This window comes from Emys orbicularis, chromosome 8 (assembly GCF_028017835.1).
Source record: "Emys orbicularis isolate rEmyOrb1 chromosome 8, rEmyOrb1.hap1, whole genome shotgun sequence".
Lineage (NCBI taxonomy): Eukaryota > Metazoa > Chordata > Testudines > Emydidae > Emys > Emys orbicularis.
The window spans coordinates 99,679,156-99,705,835 of record NC_088690.1 but is presented as its reverse complement, the minus strand read 5'-3'; the positions used below and the strand labels follow the sequence as shown (position 1 = coordinate 99,705,835).

The window sequence follows — 26,680 nt, the reverse complement described above, 5'->3', positions numbered from 1 at the left end:
AAATTGTTTTGTTTTTAAAACAACATCTGCAAACCACAACAGAGAGCATGTTACATGATTGAAAAGAAGCTTATAGAAAGAATGAGATATTATAGAATGGTAAATATAGTTTAGTGAACGAGGGACAGTACCTTTCACTTTTATTATGGATAGTCTGTGAACTCCAGTATACTGAAAATGATCAATGAAAACAATAACTGTAATTAGCTACATGAATTGGCTGCTAGGACAAGAAAGCAAAGAGAAGCATATAACGCAGTATCCAGTTAAACTGAGGTAGTAGAGCCTTTTGAAACATAATCACCCACCTACTGTACATTTACATTACTTACAGCAGATCAGTTCCACATCAGCTATTTTTACAACTACTGTGTATATGACGGCAAAACAATGATGAGTGAATAAAGGAGAAATGCTGAGAATGGAATAAACAGCATTTCCTGCTGGTAGCTACTCAAATTGGTAGAAAAGGGATTACAACAACTTGCATCATTGGGATATTTTGTCTAAAAATAATTTTGATATTTCTATGCAATGGCATAATCACCCATCCACGTTGGTAGAACTTTTTTTAAAAAAATATAGCAATTAGTTACCTGAGCAATTAAGGTTAATAGTCTATTTTTTCCTCCCCCAGTGCTTTGGTACGATTATTTCTAGCTCATTATTTCACTCACTGACTGCTGTAAAAACAATCTATTGCCAGAATATTATAGACTGTAAAAATATTAGAGGTAATAGTCATGGCATTTTTGGGATACCACAGGGAAATTTCAATCAACATTCTCTCTTTAGCGTTTGTTTTGTTTTGTTTTGTTTCAAAATTGCATTTCTTCTATTTTTTTGTAAGTCATGAAACAAAAGTATCACCATAAAGCAACATTTAAACATTATAGCCTTTGAATACCTGTTACAACACCAAGCCAAGAAAGGGGAAATAGAGTCTCGTTTGCCAGTTTGTTTGTTGGCTACGCCCCCCCTTGAAAAAAAGAGTACAAATACATTTTTAGCTGAGTGTCATTAGTAAGCTGCTTACAAAAATCATTTTTCCTTTGAGAAATATCCACAATTTGACTATTTAGTGAAAAAGTAGAAGTTGTTACAAATCACGGCAGTTTGAGAGTTAAAGATCTTAACACACTCCTAAGAGGTATCAGCCAGTCTCAAGACAGCTGCTTTCTTCTCCTGTTAAAGTTTACAATCAGCAAAAGCACTGTACATTATTACAAAGCAGTTCTTCCTTGCATTCCCTGTTTTTCATCGTACATAATTAGCCTCCTTGCAGAAATTGCCCAAACCATTTGCAGTTCTTCAGCTTTTTCTAAAATCTTGAGTTTTCTTCAGTAACCTCAAACTCGGGCTTTTCAATTACGATTATAGTTTACATTCTTTTTTATGAATGGCCAAATGGGAGAGGGGGGAAAAAGAACTCTCCAATTGTTTGTATAATATGCAGTCAGTGACGGAGACCCAGACAGCTCAGCAAGCTGTTCAGTTCAGTTGCCTCCAGCGAAAAGGAACCAGGACAAGTGTGTTTCATGTCTGTCTCCTTGTCTTCCATTTCATTTCCAGGAAAAAAAAAAAAAGTTCATCTCTATGCCCTTCAGCATTTTAAAGTAGTATCTGGGCAACATATGGAGAGTGAGTGCTTGCTACGGCTGCCAGTAAAGGGAGGTCGCTGGATTCAATCCTAAAAGGAAGAAGAGAAACACTAAATCTAACCCAAAATGTACATGTGCATTAACTGCTAGATTATCCATGCCAAGCTAAGGTATTTGCAGTTGGACTATTCAAGGCGAGAAGCTCTATATTTTATTTATAAAGCTTTAAGCTGGAAGTCATTCTTAATGTAAAATTAAAACATTTGCATTTCTGAACTCAAGGCAACATCACCATTTGTTATTAAAAATAGGAACAATCAGTTCGTTTTTAAACGGACATCAAAATTAATTCCTGATCTGCCTGGTGACTCACTGACAGATCTTTATTGTCATGCAGGAGACTTGGGTTCCATTCCTGCCTGTTCTCTTGGTCACTGAGCTAACCGTGCTGGCAAGGGAATACACTGGGGGGAATTCATCCTACCCGCTGCGCGCACACGGCCTGAGTAAAGGAGCTTTATGTGGGGAACTCAGCACAAGTTAGGAGCAAAGGAGGGAGTGGAATTCATTCATTCCCCACTCACAGCAAGCCATGGCACTATGCTGCAGCTCGTCCCTTTGCAGATACTACTTCAGCCTGTGGCCCCCCCCCCCAACACACACACGCACGTACATACACACACACACACACACATCCCAGCCTTCAACCAATACCCATCTGCATAATGGAGTATTTAGAGCTGGTGAGGAGACCGCCTTCCTAGGATCCGTTAAATGGCCTCTCTGCTTGTGCCCCATTCCCACGGAGGGGTGCTATGTGGCATACATGATACAGAGAGTGTTCTCTGTGCCCTCTGCCATGTGGGGAATGTCACCCTGGAGGTATCAAGTGCCTTGTGTTATTCAACAGAGACTGGCCACTTAAAGAATGGTTCTGATGAACTCTGGAGTGGTGAGTCCGGAGCAGGGGAAATGGAGAGGGATCTTAGAAGATATGGAGACAGCCCCAGAATGAGAAATTCATGTCAAACTAACGGTCCTGATCCTGCACAGGGATCCACTAGCGCAGACCCTGTGGCTGTGACAACCCTACTAGTAGGTGTGGAGAGGATTTATGGTGGGGGAAACATGTGGAAACTGTACTGAACAATGTTGTGATCATACCCCAGTACCACGCCCAGCTCCTTGACATGAACTCGCATCTGGCCCTTGAGGTATTCAGACAGCATCTTGCTTTTGAAATACAGCTCTTGCAGCCGATCTTCCAGGTGCATAACACACTAGGAGCACATGAAAACAATCACATTAGAAACAAAACACCTTGCAGCCCCCATACCAGCCAAATTCCAAAGGGGAACAGCACAGTCCCCATAATTCTATTTTCTATAGTGGGCCATGTCAAGGTAAATAATTATTTGAAAGCACCTGGCAATAGCAGGGGAAGACACACAGCTAGAATGATGCAAACTTTTGTTTAGATTTCTGTTCTGAAAAGTATTTTTTACGTAAAGGATGGATCTTACTGTCCTACTCCAGCAAGACTCTCACCTATTTCAGTGGAAATTTTGGTTGCATATCAAATCAGGACCAAAGACAGCTATCTTCATTAAAGAACAAAGTTTAACTGAATATCCCAAATAGGCACAACTGGAAGTTAGATAATGCACAATATGATCAACTGTGGCTATGTGGAAGTATGAGAAATATCAACTTACAGCATCTTCGTTAACACACTAATTTAAATGATATTCTCAAAACATATTCAGCCCTTTAGATCTCACCCATACTTACAAAATTTGGAGATAAATTATGCTTGTAAAGCTGAAGAGTGGAATGAAGCAGGTTGGAGACAAGGCTAGAGACTAACACCTCTTTTCCTAGTTTATTATCAATCATTCGCCTTTGGCTACTGGCCACTTGCACTGTCCATTTATCCGTGTCTGCGATAATGCAAACAGCCTCTGCAATTGGTTCATCCAAAACAGGATGCTAAAAAAAAAAAAAAAGACAGAAAAACAATAGTTTAAGTCTGAGAGTAACAAAAGACAACTCAATTTTTCCAAAAATAATTTCTTCCTGAATAGTGACGGCATTTTTACACACACTGCAATCCCTTAAAAATTGATCTTTATAACAGAAAAGCTACCACAGTTTTAAAAGGATAAAATCCTACATTTTCCAAAGTAGTTTTCTTTTTATTATCCTCTATTATATCGAATATCTTCTTCCAAGAATGAATATGTTTCAGTGCCTACAAATTTTCCCCTTGGACATTCAATAAATTTTGATGTGTCCTGTTTGAATGGAGCTGAAGTTAAATGGACGTAGGTTAAAATCATATTTTAAAAAAATCACCATGTATGCTGTTATTTATTTTTTGTATTTCACTCAGTTTGGACACTTTAAATAGTCTGGTCAGTTTCACTCCTGTTACTAGTCAAGTTTTCCTTAATGTCAGCAACAACTCTGGCAATAAGGTTTGTAAACTGTTGCTGCAGAACCAGCAGAGGGAGCAAACAACGACATCCACACTCACTCTTCTAGTGCTTTCAAACAGCGCCTTTACAAAACATTTCTCTGCAATGGATTTTTTTAAAAGAAATATTTAGAACTCTGTTGGCCCTTTTCCCATTAGATTTTTGGCTTAACTGCTTGAGAAAACATCCCTTTACCCAGAGCACCACCATATGTGGTGCTATGGTACAGTATGATTTTATTTGAAAGCCAGTGTGTAAAATCTTGTCTAATATTTTATATATCCTGCCAGTGCTTGATGTTATCGATTCAGTTGAAGTTTGTTAGGGGGAAAAAAATCTCTCTTTATTTTGTGGGATGTAAGAATGAAGCATTTGTTTCATTCCAGTAGTCACTCTGAGATACTGAACTGGTTTCTCAAAGTTCAGCTGGGCTTTATTTATCAATGGATGAAATCCATCCAGGTGTGCAGGGCAACTCAGTGGCTGATATGCACCTGATAGGGCTATGTGCAGGGAAGGGGAAGAAAACTATGGAAATGACCACAGATACGGGTAGCCAAACCTGCTGCACATAAAATGGTGCTATTACTGGGGCTTTGTGACAGAAGGGATCGTGCCAGAGGGCCTGTTTACTGCTCACAGAACGTGTTCTTTTATCTTTGCTAGGGACTGATCCTGCTCCCAATGAATTAAGCTATTGGCTTATAGGGACGCAAGATCATGCCCTTCAATGGCAAATGTAGGAAATGATGCACTTCCACCCCATACACTCCTCCCTCCAACCTGCCCAGTTTCCAGCCTCTTCCCCAGTACAGATCCTGGATTATGCGGATAGGACTCTGTTGGGGAAGAAACAGTTCCACAGAGTCCCCATTCTATAGGATATAGTAGGAAGAGAAAGGGAAATCAGAGTGCAGAGAGTCCTGCTCCCCATGTGACTCGGGGTGGGGGTGGGGTGTTTGTCTCTCTTTTCCCCACAAAGCCAGCACCGTTGGGTCATTACCTTTTATGAAAAAGAAATAACAGTACTGGGAGATCCCAGTATTTCTGAGGACTGAATGTTAATTTCACCACTGTAAGTTCTGCTCTGCAGACATTCGGGACACCAGCAGTTTGTTGGGGAGACATGAATGGGGAAGACTGTATGGCAGTTCGGACTCCATACCTCATAATCACTATCTATCAACTGGGTTGCTGCACCTAAAAGAAGAGAGACTTCATGATTTCTCTAAGATTTAACATGGATGTCTCTTTTCTCCTAGGGCATGATCCTTCTTCACTGGCTTCAACAGGGCCTTACAGTGCAAATCTGGAGCAGATAAATATAACCATGTTACTCAGGAGTACTAACTGATAGACGAGAGCACTGAGAACAAACCAGTGAAATGGGACTATGGAAACTAGAATGGAGCTGTGACAATAAATATTTCCAGTTCCAGCAGGTTTGCCAGTTCAGAAATATTTGCCTCTCTTTATTGTGAAAGATACATTTCATTGGATATAGTTTAATTACCTGCACCGCATGCGACAAATCCGACACCAAACAGTGTCTCAGTTTTTCATCATTTCCTACTCCTTGCAAAACAAAGTCAGGTACGCAAGATGAACAGTAGCCACCTAGCAAGGACCTTCCAAAATTGGCAATACTGGGCTGGATAGAGTTCACTTCAACTAATTTTGACCTGCAAGAAAGGTATATCATGGACATGTACTATAACTAGCACTGATTTCTACTCATTTCAGCTTGAGCAAGTGTGACATTTTAGTTCCAATCATCTCTCCTCTAAATGTGATCAGCTGTTCAACCACATTTTAAAAAGCAACTTCAGTTCAAAGACAGTTTAAAGTAGTCAGCCCTGTGCATAAAATACTGTAGTGGAACAAGATACGAGCCAGGGTTGCAATGCATAATTAATACTGTTAATATCCAGATCACCACTCTCTTTAAATTCATTTTACAACCACCAAGCCCAAGAGAATCTTTCCAACCACTGATGCAAAAATAGGCTACAGTACCTCAAGTCATGTGTGTGGAGGAATGAGGAGAAGAGATTATATTTGCCTGTTATTGTTGAAAATACTTACCCAGGAAAAGGGATCTCATCTTCTTCTGTCCAATCTTCGTGCTCTCCTACGTAGTAGTTACTGTTTTGTCTGGTTAGATCATGACCTGTATCTTCACTTTCACTGTCACCAAGAGCACTATCTGAGCTCTCATTTCTTGGAATGTCCCAATCAGATCCTGGGGCAACTTTTTTCTCTGAATTCTCTTTATCCCCATGGGGGACACAAATAGAGATTTTGTCTCTTTGGTCCTGCTCAGCAAAACAGTTTTTGCATGTCTCCTGGCGAACAGATTCCATAAACTTACAAAATTCACTGGGTAGTTTGCTGTTCGTTGTACCTAATTTTTTAGAAAGTTCTAAACTACTGCCGTGATCTAGAACCTCTATAGTTGCTTGCACTGGAATATCATCAATAGTCCTGGTTTCAATCGAACCATCATCCGTAAAATACTCATCAAACAAACTCATGCTCTCTGCATTGTAAGGATTCGGATTCCAATTCTGGTGCTCGCTGGCAACTCGAGGGAACGGTTCAGCTGTCCCACAGTCTCTATTTTGGTCCTCAACAGTTTGTTTTGCTTCACAGTTCTGAGCAGCACTCACTCCTTCCTCCATTGCTGCTTGGTTGTGATGCCTAGCAATTTGTTCCACGACTGCTTGACTTCGGAGTTCAATATCTGAATCAGGAGACATGGAATCTCCAATCAGGAAAGTCACCTTTGTCTGAGCCTCAGCAGTACTACAAGGAAATGCATCAGACAAGAGCTTATCCGGAGGCTTCTTTTCCACTGCTATACCTGTTGATCTTGTTACTCTGATGGCCTGGTTACCAGACTCCAGTGACTCCTCAGTCCTCCACGTTCCTGCTGTTGGCTCTAATCCCGACTCTGCCATTGCACATTTTTCCACTGACGCTGACCCTGTGCAGATTACGGTCTCCAATTTGGTGTCCAGACAAGATGTCAATTTATCCTTGCACTGCTTAATGTCATCAGCATTTTCTTGGCAGTCAGCAGCAGAAGTTGTCCTGCTCTCATCTGAAGAAGTCTCCAGCTCCACCTTAGAGGCATTTTGGGCATATTCTCTCTCTTGATGCGAAACACCCTCTGTATTTTGCCCAAGAAGAAGTGGACACTTGCAATATTTACAGCTACAGTTAGGAGTTCTCATTTCTTCAGACTCTCTAGATAGCAAATTGCTTCTGTTCCTGTGGATTGTTATGAGCACATATTCAGATTCCTCTACCTCTCCTTTTTCCAGCGTAGTAGTAATAACTGTTCCCGGCATTACTATGGCTTCATCTTCCCCATTTTCTAGAAGATGCGTCTCTTGTAGTTCAGAGCATCTTATGAAGTAAGTGAGGAAATAAAGCAATCTCTGGACTAGATCTTGTCTTTTCCCAACCACCACTGTTTTTGCTAATCTCACAGGTGATCCAATAGCCCCATACAAGTCTCCTACGACAGAAAACAAAGCAAGCATAAATATTTTGCAGCTTTAAAATAATCATGCTGTTATTATACAGATGCTAGTTTTCTAAGCCAGCACAACAATAGATGAGATTTGTGGGTAGAGCTAGACCAGTGAACCTCCCTAGTGCAGACACAGCTTATACTGGCAAAAAAAGTGCTTTTGCTGGTACAATTGTGTCTACACTAGTGCTTTAGCTGGTATAGAAATGTTGCCCAACAAAACACACACTCCTAACCAATATTTTTACACTAGCAAAAGTTTCTAGTGTCAATGTTCCCTCAATCAGCTTGGGCGTCTCTGTATTTAGGCTTGACAGGATTGACTTTAAATTGTTAGTCGTTGGTAGACATGGATTTCACATGGCAGAAATTGATGGAAAAAATCACTAAGAATTGGCAAGCGCAACCTCCCCCACACCTAGTATCCACAAGGATCTAGTGTCACTGGCCCTGTTGTCATGGCCCCACACTTTCACTTTGAGGAGCACAGAGGCCACCCCTAGGCAGGAGCCGTTCAGCCATAGCGCGGCCAGGAGCTCCTCCTTGGGGCCCTGGTCAAGGATCTCTGCTCCCCTGGACTAGGACCGCCTTCCTCGCACTTTGTGCCCCTCTGCTGCACAGGGAGTCCTCTGCAGCCCAGACATCAGTTCTGGGAACCCTCTACCACCGCACTGTCAGTGCTGCCCTAATCCGAACCCCAATATTACCCCCCTTAATCTCCCACAACTATGAAAATTAAAATGGTTAAAAACGTGCTTAAAATAAAAATTGATATTAGTTGCCAAAATTACAAAGAATTACCAATTCTGCCAGGTGTATCTGTGTTGAATACAGAAAATTGTAATAGTGCTGTTTGACTCATACAGAAGATGACGCACTGATCAGAGGAACATGAGCTGCCCTATTGAGTTCCAGGGGAAGGACGTGTGTTTTCTTTTCAAGGGGTAATTATTTTTAGAGGGACCCTTCCACGGGCAACAGCCTTAACAGCAACCGTGAAACTATGCACCGGAAAGGGGTTACTACGTCAGTCTCACCATTACAGTCCATAGGCAAGGGAACCTTTCACCTCTATGTCACCAGTTCAAGTCTGGCCCAGATTTACAGCCACTGAAATTTATCCTCTGCTATCACTTCAGAGATCTGTGGATGATGATTAGATGGGTCTCACGCTCTCACTTCAGTTCCTACTGAGCAGGGGTTTACAACACAAAAGCCAAACGGGCAAGCTCAGCAGAGAAGCCGAGAATTCAATGATCACGGAAACTGAGCTAAACTTTTACTTCTACAGGAGACTCCTCCAGATCAGGGTTTGGGGTCACTGGCAGGGCAGTAGCGGGAAACTTGTGCTGCCACAGCCTGTGCTGTACCTGTTCTGTGGCTACAGAGGACTTTGCTCTCCAGGGCTCTCTATCAAGCACCTTTAATGAGCACTAAATTCATTCAAGCATGTTTACAGTGCAGCTCTGCTCACGGTTGTCGCCTGTTATGAAAGTGAGGATCAAGGAGAGTAAATGGCCAGAGATGGTCATTCTGGAGGCAAAAGGGGCCCCAGACTGATCCTCTCTTTCTTTGCACCGGTAGCCCCACCCCTGCTCAGGCAGTACACCACCCAAGGCAGTGGGTGGAGACAGATACAGAAGCTGGGTCAGCAGCACCTGCCGGAGGGGATGAGATTGCTCCTGATACTACCATAAAGAGCCACATCCCCAGGAGGCTGGAGGAAACCCCACTCCCACCTACAGGAGAGCGAGCTGAGGGAAAAATAAACCTGGGCCATCAATCAGTGCACAAGGTGACTGTGAGAAACACTACCCAGCTGCAGCTCTTCCCTCCCACCCAGCTCTCTGCAATATTTTGAATGGAGGAGGAGTTCTACTGGGCTCTCAGAGCTGCTCTGGTTGTTTTGTTGTGCAGGCGAGTGGGGGCTTGGCGGTTTTAGAGGTGCTAGGAGGTGGAGACGACTCACAGGGAGCCAAAGGGCACTGCAAAGGCACAGCACCTCCCGCATAACGGCTCTGGCTTCCAGCAGATTCCTTGAGTTCTGGTACATGATCCTCTCGCAGGCCACCCCTGCCTATATCAAAGTGGGAGAAATTCTATGAGGGGAACCTAAGTCTTCCTTTCCCCGACCAACCCACTTCCATGGGACGTTCTGCCAGAGGGGGCAATAGGACCGAACTGTAGGAGTCTTAAATCTTCCTCTCTGTTGGCCAGCCATGAGATGGTGACATGAATAACCACACACAGGGTCTGATCCATTGAAGGCTTTCCATTGGTTTTAATGGGCTTTGGAACGAGTCCTTAGCCAGAGCATTACCTATGGGTTTTGTGCATTAATCATTCACTGCACCTTACCATTCATGGTCTCTTTAATTGACAACACAGCTGTTTCTTATTAAAATTAATCTTTTTATTAAGTTTTTAAGTAAGTAATTTTCCTGTTTCCTGCCATCCCCCCCAACTTGACTTGTCAAGGATAGCATCCCAGCAGCTAGAGAATGCAGTTTCCCTAAAGAGATCCACAAGGGGACCAAAATTCCCCATCACCATCAAGGCACTTTAAGACCTGCCCTGCATAACTTAAAAGGGACTTTGTACTTTTCTGCTGCGGCTTTATTAATGGTTGTGCTTAAAGTAATTACATAGTAAATGCAGTGTCTCTCTGTAAGCTTGATCTACAGAGCTGTATCTTGGTCTGAGGACACAGGTTTTTACTTGTAAATGATCAATGGGATTGGTTAGCAGAAGTCACTGCATTCATACACATTTATGTGATGCTCTAATGGATAGTTTGGTGAGGTTTAAGATATACCTAGTTGTGCCCACAGTGGGTTGTATGGATGAGTCTTGGCCAACATGTCCACACTCTGGGAGGAATGCTTTTCCAGGAAGATTTTTATAGGTGGCTGTCCATTTGGCATGACTGTCGGGACCCAGGCCAGGTGGTTAGTCAGAATTGCAGTCAGAAGGGCTGGTAAAAATCTGAAAATGAAACACTCAGTGTCACTTTTTCCAGTCAGGCATTCATAGCATTAAAGCAACAGCAATTCTACAATCTACAAAACGCAGGAATGCTAGCTTCCTAATAAGAACACAGACAGTAAAGACCACTCGGCCTGCTTGGATTTCTTTATGCATCAGGCTGGAAAAGAAAATGTACTGCCCCAAGGTGAGAGGCATTTCTTGGAAGGGATATAAAATTAAAACTGTAAAGCATTTCCATATTATGGGCATCTTAATTCCTCAGTTTAGCAATATTATGAGAATTCTATTCACCAATGATTCCACGCATAGCAAGCTGTTTATTGTAGCCATAGATTGTGCTAAACATCTCTTGTGAAACCAAAAGATCTGGTGAATATATTTCCTAATAGTACACAGAGTGCCATACTGCCAATAGAACTAATTGTAAGTCCAGTTTATTATTAGAAAACACTAAACATATTATAGAAATTGCATCTAAAGGTAAAGGGTAGGTTTTAATTACTTTGACATTCCACTTTAGTAAATCTTTCACTGTCCAGTAGTTCTTAGAAGAAAAAAATCTTCTCAAAACACAAGTTATTGGGCTTTATTACAGGAATAAATTGGATGAAATTCTATGGCCTGTGTTATACAGGAAGTCAGATGAGAATATGATCTAAAGAAATGATCCTTTTTGGTCTTAAAATCTGTGAATCTACGAAAAAGAACATCTCAGGAAAGAAGGATCCTTTATAGTTACTATCAAACCCTGAAAACAGAGAGTCATTGTGCTTTGTGCATAACAGTTATGCAATTTCAAACTGATAGTCTCTTGCTTTAAAAAAACGCTCCAAGTTCTGTGGCATCAACACATAGCTCTGTGACTATCAGCCAGGAAAGGTGCATCTCTGACAGGCAAAACAGTTGTCAATTGCCAAGTTAAAAAGTTGGGTGAAAAAGCTTTTTGAAAAACAGAACTACTAGATTTAATGTAATGATATAACATGGTTATTGACATTGAACCGATACCAACTTCACATTCAAATATAAATTGGATAACAATCACTGGGAAGACTTTAGATAATCCTTTTGAAAGATGAGATCAAACAATTCTTCATCTGAAATAGGACTTTTACTACTGCAGATTTGAATTTAACATCAGTCGTATGCTACTTTCACTCCATCAAGGCATGACAGAAAAACCTACAAAGCAACATACTTCATACGATAACCAAATTTTAAATTTGCATTTATGCCTAAACACTACATTAAAGTATTTTAAAAGTCATCAAGGTGACACTTTGTTGTGTCTAAATATGGGAGACAAAATTACGTGCTTCCCTTCTTTTCTTTGGTTTTGTCCATTTGTATTTCAACCAAATTGCGTTTTCCATAGGCCTTTGTTTTGCAGAGATATTAAAGATAAACTGAGTCATTCAGGACAGAGAGAGACCTTGTATCTTGCAAGTGTTTGAAGTGCTTTGTATGCTTATGGCACTCCAAATAAACAACACTGATGCATCTATAGCTAATCCTATCGGATGGGAAATTTAAAGTGTTAGTGGGTTACAGACTCTATCCCTATCCCATATTCCTGGTGGCTCAGTAAGGTTAAACTGAGTTCAATGGAGCAGAACTCCTTGATCTATTAAAGCATTATGAAAAGGTAAACTACTTTTGTTTGAATTATTTTCTGTAGGCAGTATTCTGCACAGATTCCCGCTGCTGAACTGAACTGAAAGTAATTTCTTATGTTGAGAACTGTACACTGAGTGGACATTTAACATTTAAAAAGTCCCATTTGTTGGGGAGAGAGAAAAAGTGTATGTGGGGAAAGACAAATATGACGGATCCGGGGAGGTTGTGACCTACAAAATGTCATCGTTTTCCTGCAGTCACCTGTAAGGCAGTCAACTATTGGCAAATCTTAAAGGAGAAGCAGCACCTCATAGGGCTTCTGAGTTTTAGTAGCATTTTTGTTTGGACATTTTTCCACACATTCTTCCCCCCAGCAATGCTAACCAAAGGAGCTGCAGGAGGCCAATGAGCAGAAGAAAGGGTTAATAACTCCACTTCTCCTACAGATATTTGCAGAGAGGTGACCAAGGACCTGACATCCCAAGATTCCTCTTCAGACCAACAGGTGGTGATGGTTGGCCTGACTACAATTTCAGGTGCCCCTACCAAAAAAAAAATCAAAAACAGCCCCAGATCCCTCTGGGCCTGAGTAGAACAAAGTCTACTTAAATACAGTTTTGAAGATCTTAAAAACCTAAAGGCTTTAGTCCTCTCCCTCTTGATTGCTGGCTGGAGAGAGTAAGGTGGAATAAATGAATGGAGATTTGGAACTAAACTAGAAACCTACAGGTGTTGGGTTTGATTCTCCTTCCACACCAATGTGTATTAGAAGCATTTCTATTGAAAATAATGGAGTTACATCAGTGTAAAACTGGGGTGACAGAGTGAAGAATCAGGCCCACAGACTTCAATGCTGCTAATACCCTCACTGGAGCATTTAAAGGACAAACTCCATCCTGCCCCATTTAAAACAAAAACCAAACAAAACCACACTAGAAAATATATCTTAGTGTGTACAGTTCAGAATGACTGTGGGCTGAAGAGTCTAATCTTGGCCAAATGCTTCATCCCTGTTGGAACTTATTTGGGGGGAAACATTTTAAATTCCCTCTACAAATCATCAGGGCTTTTCACATTCCACTGACGTCTGCTGGCACTCATACTGCTGCAAGAGATCCCTTACTTACAGGAGGTGGACCATGCTGCACGATAATTGTGACCTTCCTGTCAGGGGGATAAGGATTGCAAAATTACCACTCAGAGGCAAAAGTAAAAGACTCTGAGGAACAGCAGAGTCACATTTTCCTTTGAGGATGCCCGAGCAACACTGACCAGCTGCTGGATCTTCTCCTGTCCATTTCTTTGAGTTAAGAGCTGCTTTGCAGTTCTATTCTCACTCAGACTTCACATATTTGTGCGTGGTTTAGGAGTTCAGTGAAGCCAAACACTTTTTAATCTCCCATATTTATGCCTTGGAGGAAGAGGATGAAGAGAAGACGAAAGAGTGAATCTATAAGATTCCACAGTTGAGTTAACCAAGTACTTTTTTATTCTGAATTCTTAGCACCTGCTTAACGCTTTACTCCTTCAGGCCCCGTGGTGGGTTCTAATGTAGCACAAGTCCTCATTCATTCTTCATGAGGCCCTGGCTTTTTGTGGAAGCCAGGCTAACAACAATTTGTGATCAGACTCTGCCACCCATGTGGCTCTTACTGAATTTCTGACCTCGTTCATTACAGCTCTCCTATTCACTGGTTTTGAAAGGTAGATTAATGCATTCATAGGATGTTTTCCCTCCTCCCCTCACACACACACACATCTGCCCATCCCTGGTTTTCTATAGCCATCTTTTGAAGGCTTATTCTTGAGTTGGGATTTGATGAGATTGTGGGAAAGGCATCTTTAAGAAGAGACTTTTTGTTTCTTCCTCTTGTCTTGCAGACTAGAATGTTTGTGGACTTTCAAGTACATCGACAACGTAAAAACAAAACCCTGCAACTGCGAGTCTCAGAGCCCAGGTCAACTGACTCGGGCTTGAGGGACTCCTGGGCTAAAAATAGCAGTGTAGACATTCAGGCTCGGGTTGGAGCCCTAGCATCTATACGGCTATTTTTAGCCCCATAGCACAAACCTTGCAAGTCTTCTTTTGCAGCTTAGACATACCTTTAGCTCCCACTAGCTATTTCATCAGCCTTTGTTTATGTTAAACACTGACAGCACTAAAAACAAAACAACTAAACTAAATAACTTACTGATTTTTGGAGGCATTTTCCATTAAGAAAGTGAACTCCTTCATGAAGCGATGGCACAGCTGGTTCTTTTCTGGGATCCCCGACATCATGGTAAGCCAGACAGGTTCGCCAATACGTGGCATGGTATAGAGATTGCAAATAGTTGTTCTAAAATAAATTTAAGAAGGGAAGGTCATATGGGTAAAGAATTTATGACAATATTTAGTTCCAGTGGCTATTTATGTCAAACGTAAAATTTGTATCATCAACTATTAGCCAAACTCCACAGAAACAAAGAACCTTTCACTAAATACACCAAATTCACCTTTCCGCCTTTGCGAGTTAAAACGCTAGAAACTCCTTCTCAAACTGAACTGATCTCAAACACAAATTTGCTCATTGTCAAGATTCAACAGGTTCCCTATTTAGAATGCAAAGGAAATGAAGGATTCCAGACAAATAATTGGTTCAGCATTCCTTTTTTGGTTTGTTTTAATAAATTTCCTGCTTTTTATATATGGCATTCAAGCCACATAAATCCTTCCCAAGTCTGACTTATTTGGTGAATATGGCAGTTTTTGTGTGTGCATACTTTATGAAGTATTTTCATTTGCTGCTTCGTTTAGAATCGACAAATATCTCCACCAAATCCATAAGTGTATGGATTTGCAGAGAGACATACCAGTTAATTCTTTACATGTAAATTTACTGCAGGTAATTACTGGACTGAAGGGTTACTGCACCAGTCCATGCCTTTTTAGTCTTACAGAGGACAGTAAATATATGATTAGAACTTTGGCTGTTTGCTAAAGCACCAGATTAAAATCTCTCAGATTACTGCCCAGCTTTCATCCCCATCCTAATGAGTTTTGTTTTAAGTACAGCACCATTAAACAAAATATTAAACCAGCAACATTCCAACGCTGTCAGCAACTCTGAAGAAGTCAAAGGAAATGCCTGACCACTTCAACTGGATTTTCCCCAACTAAACTACTACTTTTTTTTTTTTTTTTAAAGAAGAATAGAGTAACAAACATCTTTCATCTAACAAGACATGCGTGTCTCAGTTCCTGGTAAATCATGCCTACTCAAATCTCTTGCTTATAATGGTGTTCTCCAAAAGCTCAGTGTATTGGCCCCAAACTTATCCTCTGCTCAGAACGGACACTTCTAGACCAGCAAACTGACGGTTATGCATGCCAGGAAGATGAATGCACTCAAGAAGCAGCTGCCAAAAAAGCTGAACCAATGAAGATTTAGTTGAAGATCTCTCAGAAGCGAAGCAGCTCTGGATGAGAGCAGCTGCGATGCAAGCCCATGGAAATATTCTAGTATGACAGCAGAATTCAAAGGCAGAAATTGCTCCCAGGCAATTGGGCTCCACGAAAAGAAAAGAAAAAAGAAAAAAAACCCACACAATGCCAGGAACCTCGAGCAGATGGAAAATCTCTGCCCAGACAGAACACAAAGGGCCTGTCAAAACTTCCAACATATTGTACAGTGTTTGGCACAGCAGTCTGAGAAAAGGGGAGAGGGGGCTTTTTCTCTCTTTTTAAAAATGATTCGCTCTATTGATTTTCATTTTTAAAAACAAATTCCACCCGGTGTTAGTAACATTCAGAACTGTCCCTCTCTTCCTCGGCAAAATCTCTACAGTAAGAGCTCGAGTCTCAGTTACTCCGTTCCTGCACTTGTGGCAGGAGAGAAGTGGGATGGGAGGTAGAGGGGAGAAACACCTGTGGCTTTAAAGCCACCCTTGTGCTCACCGTATTCTCAGGCAGCCTACGTGGCCCTCAGAGTTAAGTTAGTGCCCTGAGGCTGCTCTAACTTACACTCTGCTTCTCATAGCTCCGTGTGGGCTCTGGGAAGCAATGAACAGTGGCAGGGCAGTGTGCTGTGGCCATGGCTGCGTGCATGGCCTGGGGTGGTAGGGAGTGGAGTGTGTTTGTGCTGAGGTATCAGACCTTGAAGGTCTCAGACACAGTGCTGCTGCTTCAGTGCATTGGGGAGTTGATGCCTTCAGGGTAAAATCGCCACACTTATGAGTTATGGCTAGAAACAGAATTATCAAAAGAGAGCCTCCCACCAGCCCTGATTCACAGCCCCTTCTCTTCAGTGGTCTTTACATCTGGCTAGTCGAGTGGGAGAGATCCTGAGTATCAGAGTGCATATGACAGAGCTTAAAACTGGTGTCAGACTCTACGTTGTGAGACAGAGCTGACCTTAAAAAGCTAGAGGTAAACCGAAGAGCTCAACATGTAATAACCCCTCTGTGCTTCCGTTAGTGCAGACTAACACCAAATCAAGCCCTATGCAGCTGTTCAGCTGTTTTCAAAGGAAAAAGAAATTATTTCTACACTAAAACCAAGATATTAAAATATTTGTTTTTGTTGAAAGGAGAGCTTGAGTCTTGTGACTTGTTATTTACTATTCTGGTAACCGAGGCTGCATCTGCAACTGATAGTGTTTCCTCAGAGACAGATCAGATTCCACTGGCCACCTGCCAGCAGGCATGTGACTGCAGTAAAGGGAACCTTCAATACCAGACATGTAAGTAATGGCACAGAAACCAAGGGCAAGGATTAACTGCTTTGCAGCTCTGCAGACGGGGGGGAAATCCCTCCTTTAACTTCTCGGAAATATTTTTCCAAACAAAACTAACAAATATTCCTGCTTTCATCGATCATCAGCCGTGATCTGCAGCAAACACCGCATTTAACAGACCAGCCCCCTCCCCTTCGCTATTCAGACCCGAACTTCCCCAATTCTGTACGCACATCAGCACCTTAAAGTGACAAGTCAAGGAAAGTTCACTTCGTAAGAGACTCTTTTCTTGTGAAGGTTCCAGTACGTTAAAAATGGTTCACATATAGAAACGCGTAGGGGAGTCTGAACTTTAGCCTAGAACTCGCAGACACTCATGGTGTGGTGGGCGAGCAGGCATGTCCCTGGCAGCACAGGAAACACTAAAGAAAATATCATCTCTCATAATAGATTTCTCAGCTTTGAAAACATACACAGACACACACACAAAGCCTTCGGAGAGTTGTGCTGTGTGTGCCTGTGGGTACAGAGAGCACCTAGCACACCCTGGCTGCTACCAGAAGACAAATAACCATAATGCTTATTAAGAATGCAGCAGCAGTGTTGACTACTGGTTAGAGCACAAGACTATGAATCTTTTCCCTACCCTACACTCACTGTGACACCCTGGGCAAATTCTTTCACTCTTGTAGCAATATAGGAGCCCCACTGGGAGAGGCACTGCACAAAGTCAGATAAAAAAGATGGTCCATGCCCCCAAAAGACTTCTCTCCATGCCTCAGATTCTCAGTCTGTGATATGGGGGGGTAATAATACCTCAGAGAGGTTTACTTCCTTGCTGTATGTAAAGCTCTTTGAGGTTCTTGAAGGCAAAGTGTTATTAAAATACTATTTTATGATGAGAAAATCTTAAAAGCTGCTCAAAGTATTTTTCTTTTATGTTAAAATAATTTTGCTGGCTTGCAAAATTCACTAACACTTACATTTTCCCTTCCCCACTCCATTTTATTTTCCTCTATAAAATGGGCATTTTCTTTAGACATGAAAATATTACACTCAGAATGCAGGATTTTGGATTAGGAGCATGTGTGTTCTTTTTTGTCACCGTACCTTCTGCTGCTCTGGGAGAGCCCATGCAATATGCAAGACTCATGCACCTTGCTGAGTATGCATAATGTAAGGGGCCATACTGCACCATCAATTTTTAAGCAGTACTCTCCACTGAAGTCAGTAATGTAATCTGCTTAAATATCACTGGTATGAAATAGGCCTAAGTCTGGTGCAAGCATGTTAGAAGAGGTGTTTCCCTTGTTATGTTTTTAATGTTTCCTCATCTATCTGCATATTTACCACACCCGAAGATGCCACATGGATATTATTCAAATGCATAATCAGCGCTATTAATGCACTCTGTTGTCTTGGCCCTTAGGGTTTTGAGAGCATCTGAACGTGTATGCAAGCACAGTAGCTTATTTTACAAAGCACGTTTCTGCGTATCTGAGCTCTGAAGACAGCCTTCAGCCTCTGAGTCCAGTGTTAACAGCTAAATCCATTAGTAGATTAAACAATTTAAAAATATTTTAAACTGAATAACAATGCAAGGTAGATCTAGAGTTTGATGTGAACTTGCAACACATTTATTAATATCAACAATTTGCAGCAGGAAAAAAATTTCAGTCTGGGCCATTCATGGAAAAAGCTTTCCCTCTCTGAGTATGAGGTAAGAGGAGCAAACCAGGGCACAATTTCTTCTTTAGTTATATTGTAAGGTCTCTGGGGCAGGGACTGTCTTTTTGTTCTGTGTTTGTACAGCACCAAGCACAATAGGTAGGAGCCCTAGTTGTAGACAGGACCCCAGGTGCTATGATAGAACAAATCATAAGTAAGAACATGTGCAGGCAGGTAAATGTAGAAAATCTAGAGGGCCAGATCCTCTCCTGCGTTAGAGCAGCTTGACACTGCCATACCAGCACAAAGCTGACCTAAAGCCATCTTTTTCAGCCCCAAGAGGATCTTCCCTGCATAGGTGAGTCTTTGGACGGTAGCAGCTCTTGCACTCCTACCATCCCCAGCAGCCAGTGCAGAAGTGTGTAGCCTGGGAAAGTTATACGTCCTAGTGATTCATGGGCTGCTGTCAGAGCCGCACGGGGCCAGAGGCAGTTGGTGCCCATTAGATTTAAAGTCTAGCTTGGTCCGCATCTTTAACATACAACATATAAAAAGCTGACCATTACTTTAAAAAACAAAGAAACCCAGAACCAGACTAACTTCATGGTAAATCTCTGTATCTCGGAAAGTCACAAGGCAAGGCCTCTGTTCAAAATGTCTCTTGGGAATCCCCATTTGCGTGGCCAAGGGTGACCAAGGATGTTGCAGGTGATTGACTAGATGTCCCGTGGGAAAGGAGGAAAGACAGGCTGCGAGATGCAGCATTATGCTACTTACTGCAGAATTAAGCTCATGCAGAAAGGCTGGAGGGTGGGGGGAAGTGGGGAAGGGGAATTCAGAAAAAACAAGGCAGGTCCCAGAATATAACAATGGACGCTGCCTGTGTACATAGTGAGAAGAATGATCCCCTCAGGATTCCCCTTCCTACCAGCTGCCCAGAACAGATTTTTGTGGGTGGCAAGGAGAGGGCCACGGGTGGACCATCCTCATGTTCACTTTACCTCAGAGAAGTACATCAATTAGTCCTTGGTGGTAAAGCAGGGAGCCCCACTCTCAGCAGATATAAATTAACCTTGTGCCATTGACTTCAGTGAAGCTATGCTGATTTATACCAGCTGAAGATCGAGTCAAGAATGTCGTATTCTCGTTGTTAGCAAGGGGATATACTAGCAATGCCATCACTATGGGGCTAATGGTGGGGTTAACATTTCACACACACCCCCGACAAACACACACACAAAAGAAATTGCTGAATAATGCAGAAATCAAAGTGCCTATCCAGAAGATAGTCCATTTACCCCCAAATGGATTTTTGAACTCAATAATCCAGATGTTGACATTAAGATGCATCTCTTGTATTACAAACACTTTATTGATAAAAAACAAAACAAACCAAAAGCAAGTATTTTTCTGTTCCATAACAACACTTTTTATAGTTCGCAAGTTACAATACAGCACTACTATCCTGTACAGCGCAGAGAAATAAGGTTCTAGAAGGCTGCCAAAAGCTGCAAAGGGGCATTTGTAGCATACATACTTATTAACACACTTAGTTAAAATATAAGGCTGCAGCCCCAGGAAATCCATACTGGATTTAATTCACCCAGTTATGCTGCAATGGAACAATATTTAAAGCATCATGGAAACACTGCATAAAACTTGTAGCGCATCCATTGAGGGTTATTTAATCAAAGTGTCGGGAATAATCCCGTTTGACAATACTTTAGAGCAGGGGTCGGCAACGTTTGGCACGCGGCTCGCCAGGGTAAGCACCCTGGCGGGCTGGGCCAGTTTTATTTACCTGCTGACGCAGCAGGTTCGGCCGATCGCGGCCCCCACTGGCCACGGTTCGCCGTCCCGGGCCAATGGGACGAGGGATGTGCTGGCCGCGGCTTCTCGCCGCCCCCATTGGCCCGGGACGGCGAACTGCAGCCAGTGGGGGCCGCGATCGGCCGAACCTGCCGCGTCAGCAGGTAAATAAACTGGCCCGGCCCGCCAGGGTGCTTACCCTGGCGAGCCGCATGCCAAACGTTGCCGACCCCTGCTTTAGAGCCTCAGAAAACGAGCCTTTCAATCTTGCCCTATAAAGTGGGGTGTTTCATTTGACTTTTCCACGTGCATTTTCACCCTACAAGTATGCAGACGAGAACCTTCGACTTCTCGATTCAAACTGTGCACGTCATCTGCACTTCAGCTGGAGCACAACCAAACAGAATTTATTTAGAGGGGAAGAACCCATGGGTGAGTTTCTTCGGTGCTGGGCCTTGCAGAAGCACAGCACAGAACCTGCATCCTAAGGAAGGGAGCCTAAGGGCGCTTTAAGCCACCTTTGAGCCTGCCAAGTCTCCCGATGCCAGGCTGCTCCTAGAAATAGCCCCCAGGATAGCATATGCAGCCCAGGTGGTGCTGAAAAGGCTCACAGTGCTGTGCATTACAGGCCTGTCCCTCCATCCTGGACAGACAGCCGACAGCATAAAGCAGCTGCATGAAGAACTGAGGATTTGGCTCATTATGAGATGAGAGATGTTTGGAAAATATAACAACTGTGCTACGTTTGCCCTTAAATATCACATAATCCATTGCTATTCAGTAACACGACTGTAATTCTGCTGACTGAAACTAAACTGAAAAGTCATTTTTTTCAGATGAATGGTCCCGCAGGATCTTTCACTGCTAAGAAAAACACCCTGTGAGTGGAAAGCAAAAGGTTAACTACTTTTTTACAATATAATGTTGCCTTCTACAGGGCTTGTTAAATGTAGTTCTAGTCTCTCTTTTTAGGGGCATCCTGCCACTCCTACCTAAGTGATGACAAATCACTAGAAACAGACTGATTTCATTTTTCTTCCGCCCTCCATCCCCCACGCTACCTGAATTACTGAAGGAAAATGCCAGCGATGTACTCATCTGTGTTATTTCTCAACAGAGCTGAATAGATGCTAGGTTTTGATATTGCCCCTCTCCAATGTGCAGGTGTCAGAAGAAAGGCTTAAACATTTTTTGAAAGTTGCTCCTCCCCTCCAACTACCTGTCGGAAATTCCTGTAGAGCAATAACTATGGTTCCCCTCAGAGATTTGAGAGGGGGAAAGGTTACGTTCTATTCAGATTAGGAAAAGATGAACTAGAACAATTTCTCAACCAGTGGGTCGTGACCTGCAGGGTAGACCATGAAAGGCAATCAGAGGGGATGTGAGACATTGAAAACTTTATTACAATGTAAAGCAAAGAAAATCTCGCTCACCTGCTCCCCACACAGCCCTGCCCTTTCGTGGTCAAGTACTCTCTGACATCCTCTCAAAACACACACCCAGGTAAATTATACAGGCTTTGCAATGGTAGCATTAATATAGTTTTCACCCTGACTTTTACAGTAAAGGTAAATGGGTCAGCAATCATTTTTTACTTTGAATAAGAGGTTGCCAATCTGAAAGAGTTGAGAAATACTGCACTACAAAGGATCTGGAAGAACTCAAGCACATTAAAAGAAACAAGACTAAATACTCACCTGAATTCATTTAGGGCGTCTACAATTCTGTTATATGCCAAGCTCCGCTGACTGGCATCAGCTGATCTACGGCTCATTTTCATAGCCTTGAAAACAATCATTAAACAGATAACGAACACCAGACATGGCAACAGAAGTAAAGAAAATGGAAAACAAAGTCATGTGTTTGGCTTTATCTTTTATGCAACCAGTCAGGCAAATAACATTTTTTTTAAACATGATAAATGATGGTACATTGCCAACTTTCATATGTAGGGAGAGTTATATGTATTTGCAGTCTCTTTCTCCTCTGCACTTTCAGTCATTAAAGCTAGAAAAGGGTTCAAAGTTTTCATACATTCACTGCTAAAGCATTTCCTAGAAATGGGGTTTGAGACGAATTTATATGTAAAACTATTCATTCATTCTTAGAAAAATCTGTCAAGATTAGGAATCAGCAAAAAACAAAAAATACTAGAGTTATTTAGAGCCCATACAAGCCCGTTGAAGGATCCTGAACCTGCAACGCAATCCACTAGAGTGGACTCTTGTGTAGCTGAGGGAAAGAGGCAACGGAGGTCCTAAGCCACCTTTCAACCTTGGTTGATATCAGAGCTGGCTGGGAGCTGAAACTCCAGTGCAAGTTAGAGCAGCCTAAGGACTGTTCTAGCTTCCAGTGATCCTTGCAGCATAATGCAGCATGCTTTGTCCCCACCCCAACACACTCCCTATGCTGTCAGTAGGAAGCAGGGTCAAAGATCTGGTCCACTGAGCATAAATCATTTCTGGTATAACTCCATTAGCAGAGAGGAATTTGGCCCACTGTATTACAGATACATTAGTAAGATGCAAGGGAAAAAAAAGAAAAAACGACTAGAGAAAGTGCAAGAATCCCAAGAGACTGTGTTTACCTGTTCTATTGCACTCTTCAGTTTGTTCATGTGACTCTCGAAAAGAGGGAAATGTGAGAAAAAGAACTCATGAAATTTATTATTTTCATCTTCATCCTTGGAGAGTGAAAATATCACACCAATTGCGATCTTCTTTTTCCTAACAATTCCCGGGCTGGGACCAGAGCTGTCATCTGACAAATTAAAACTTTCCTCTATGGACCTTGAAGGGGAAAAAGAAAAAGCTTGAGGAATTCATTGCTTTAAATGGCAGCTTGAATTCTATGTAATTAAATATCAGAACATTTAACTTAAGCTAACTCCTTTTGTTTGCATTTGCTGTTAAATCATCTTCCTTGGTAACATCGGTGTTGTCACTCTATAAAAGCATGACACATTATTGAAAGATGGGCCTTAAATCTCAAAGTCCAGATCTGAAGTTTGTGAATTGAAATACCAGATCCGAACTCCACACTTATCTTTGCCAACGGTTTGCTTTTTTATTAGGATCTCAGGGCTCCTTCTCTTCAGAACGTCAACCCATATTTTTACCTGCAATTTGTTGGCGGTTTCTATTATGTGAAAAAACAGTAAACACTATGAAGAAATAAACCATAAAAAGCACCAGAGATCCAATTCTAATTTCACATACACCAATATAAATACGCCACAGCAAGTACTGGTGTTACACTGGTGTATGCCAGAGCAGAATCAAGGTACGTCTACACTACCCGCCGGATCGGCGGGTAGCGATCGATCTATCGGAGATCGATTTATCGCATGTAGTGTAGACGCGATAAATCAATCTCTGATCGCTCTCCCGTCGACTGCTGAACTCCAGCTCGGCGAGAGGCGAAAGCAAGTCGACGGGGGAGCCGCGGCCGTCGATCCCGCACCGCGAGGACGCGAAGTAAGTAATTCTAAGTCGATCTAAGATACGTCAACTTCAGCTACGCTATTCTCGTAGCTGAAGTTGCGTACCTTAGATCGATCCCGCCCCCACCAGTGTAGACCAGGCCTCAGACTACAGGAATTTGCAAGAGTCTGAGGTAAAACCAGCTTTATCATCTCCAGCTCACCATCTAGGGAAGACCCCATTCTCCAAGCTTGTGGTCTGACTGCGACGCCAGCGTCTTTGGTAACTGCTGGCACAGCTTCTGGTAAGTGAAGAGCCCGGGGAGGGAAATGGAGTGATGAGCAGGCTGCTAAGAGATGCTGTAAAAATTAGAAAAAACAAGTGAAACACTTTCTACATAGCTAAGGCACACAAAAGAAAAGAATATTTGGGAAATTATGGTAGCAGTTAAGAGGGACCCCACTAAATGCATCTGACATAACTCAAACATCTGACTCGTCCTTCCTAGCTATATACATTTCTTATTTTAAAAATGTCCAGTTGACAGTAAAACCAGCAAAGTGTTCCAGCACATCAGAGCTGGAACAGACTTTAAACCCTCCAGTGTAGAGGTAATAAACACCACAGGCACTGTACATATGCAGATACCTGGCACTGTCTCTCCAACCCCACAAGGGTGAGAGAGAAAATTCTCCTTCAAAAGGTAAGAAACTTGGGAGTTTCAATCCCTTAACTGCTCTCCAAAGGCAGAGGTGGAAACAGACGGGAAGGATGGCCTATTAGATGCAAGTCCCCAGTAGTAACAAGCCCAGCATCCTGAGTTTACTGGGGGAAATTACCCGTTCTAAAAGCTGGAGATTATTATTGCCCTCAATAATAACGGGGCACAATATTTTTGAACACGTTATGAGTTTGATTTGAGTCTTTAAATTGCCCAGCTCATTGGGAGTGGTTATATATTCAATTGTACTACTGCGCTCAGCGTATTTCTGTGAGGTATTTTTAAGTATATCAAGGGTGCCTAAAATATATGGATAGGTGCCCTTCTCTAGCATTTGCATAAATATAAATAAATGAATACATACATTTCAAAACAGATCATTATAGTAGGGAAAGTCAGATTTCTGGGATTCTGGTTTTAGGGACGTCACCAAGCAACAGAGAAGGTGGCTTAGGTAACAGGATAGATGGATATCTAATAGCAATCATTCATTAGTGCTCTCTAGTGTGCTAGGTTTTACCAGATCTTGCTATGCCGCTGTCTCTATCCTCATTCTGCTCCCTCCCAGGCATGTCCATAGGGTTGCTGTGAACTGTAAAATAAGGCATACCAATTAGCAAGAGAATATACATTTTCTGTCCCTGTTTTTAGTGTTCCATTTAATTAACAAAACCAAATCATGCTCATCTCATTGCATTAATTTAGATATTTTTCAACACACTGTGCAAGCCCATCACCAAGAAATGCTGCTAAGCTGAACAAGCCAAAACATTTATTTGAAAAGCTCTTACATATTTTTCTGAAGTCTGCCTCTTTATTTTAAACACAAAAAGAACCAGACCCACATTCATTCTCTCTCCTACAAAAAGATTTTGGAGTAAAATTCTAATGTACCAAAAGGGTAAGGAATGGTGTCCATAGCCTCTGTTTGTCAGAGGATGGAGATGGATGGCAGGAGAGAGATCACTTGATCATTGCCTGTTAGGTCCACTCCCTCTGGGGTACCTGGCATTGGCCACTGTCGGTAGACAGGATACTGGGCTAGATGGACCTTTGGTCTGACCCGGTACGGCCGTTCTTATGTTCTAAGGATATTAGCCAAGCAGCTAAAGCCCTTTGTAAAAGACAAAAAGAGTAACTTCGATTTTAGATGTGTATAAACCAGTAACGTTGAATAAAAGCTTTACATACAAGTTTGGACCATGTAATTAATATTTCTTCCAAAATATTTTACAACGTAGTCAGGAAGGAAAAGGGTTACTATTAAAACTTTATATAGTGAATTGCTTGTTCAACTAAGCCTTGAGCAGCATCTGTATTCACAGCCAGTCCTTATGTGTACAGAAGATCAAAAGTGTCTCAATCATAACCTTAAATGTGATCTATTTTACAGATCTGTGAAACAAAAGCTACTCAGCCATGGAAGTAAGACCCAACCACTGAAAACAAGAATTGTTCATTTTATATGAACCAAAAGTGACTACATATTCTTATAAATTTGGTTAAAACAAGTTCCAAATTAGTTTGGAAAGCAACTAGTGTGAAATATTGCCTCCAAAAATAGATATGCACCATGCAAATGGCCAAGTGTCTATAAAACAAAACTCATTAAGAACTTTTAAAGCATCTACTGCTTTCTAGGATAAAATTCCCACAAATGATAAAAAGCTAAAAAGCAGGCATCTCTGCTCACTCTGCATTTTCCCCATGCCCTCCAATTTCACAACTGTATTTTTAAAACATATCTTATTTCCATGGCTACACTACAAATCCACACCTCTCTGTTACATAAACTAGACTATGCACACAGCACACTGCAAACCTGCAAAGAAAGAGGCGCTCCGGATCAGGCGGAGCGGACCTTGTTCAGAGAACGCTCGCCTAGGGCTGCAAAGCTGTGAAAGACCTACATGGCAGAACGTAAAATACATATGAAAGAATGAGGTTAGTAAAGCAGAGCAGAGTCTGTAGGGGAGAAAAAAAAGATATAAGCCAACATAAATGCAGACCAACAGATACAGAAGAATACAGCTCTTACGCTCAGCAAGAGTTACAATCCAAGCTGAAGTACCTATGGTTAAAACACTGTATTTCCAATATTTTTTAAAACAGGATCCAATTTTA

At 42.0% G+C, this 26,680-nt stretch overlaps 1 protein-coding gene across 1 annotated transcript in view; it reads right to left on the bottom strand.

Moving 5' to 3' along the window:
- Positions 1-707: 707 nt before the first annotated feature.
- FNIP1 (folliculin interacting protein 1) overlaps positions 708-26,680 on the bottom strand; it is an 89,809-nt gene continuing 63,836 nt past the window's right edge. Inside the window, exons 7-18 of the mRNA XM_065410107.1 lie at positions 26,379-26,462; positions 25,077-25,148; positions 24,059-24,194; positions 23,001-23,202; positions 22,111-22,196; positions 14,414-14,560; positions 10,432-10,601; positions 6,164-7,601; positions 5,592-5,760; positions 3,393-3,590; positions 2,766-2,881; positions 708-1,690 (exon numbers count right to left, since the gene is read on the bottom strand). Coding sequence (XP_065266179.1) covers positions 1,612-1,690; positions 2,766-2,881; positions 3,393-3,590; positions 5,592-5,760; positions 6,164-7,601; positions 10,432-10,601; positions 14,414-14,560; positions 22,111-22,196; positions 23,001-23,202; positions 24,059-24,194; positions 25,077-25,148; positions 26,379-26,462 — 2,897 coding nt within the window. The 3' untranslated portion in view covers positions 708-1,611. The remainder of the gene's footprint in view (positions 1,691-2,765; positions 2,882-3,392; positions 3,591-5,591; positions 5,761-6,163; positions 7,602-10,431; positions 10,602-14,413; positions 14,561-22,110; positions 22,197-23,000; positions 23,203-24,058; positions 24,195-25,076; positions 25,149-26,378; positions 26,463-26,680) is intronic.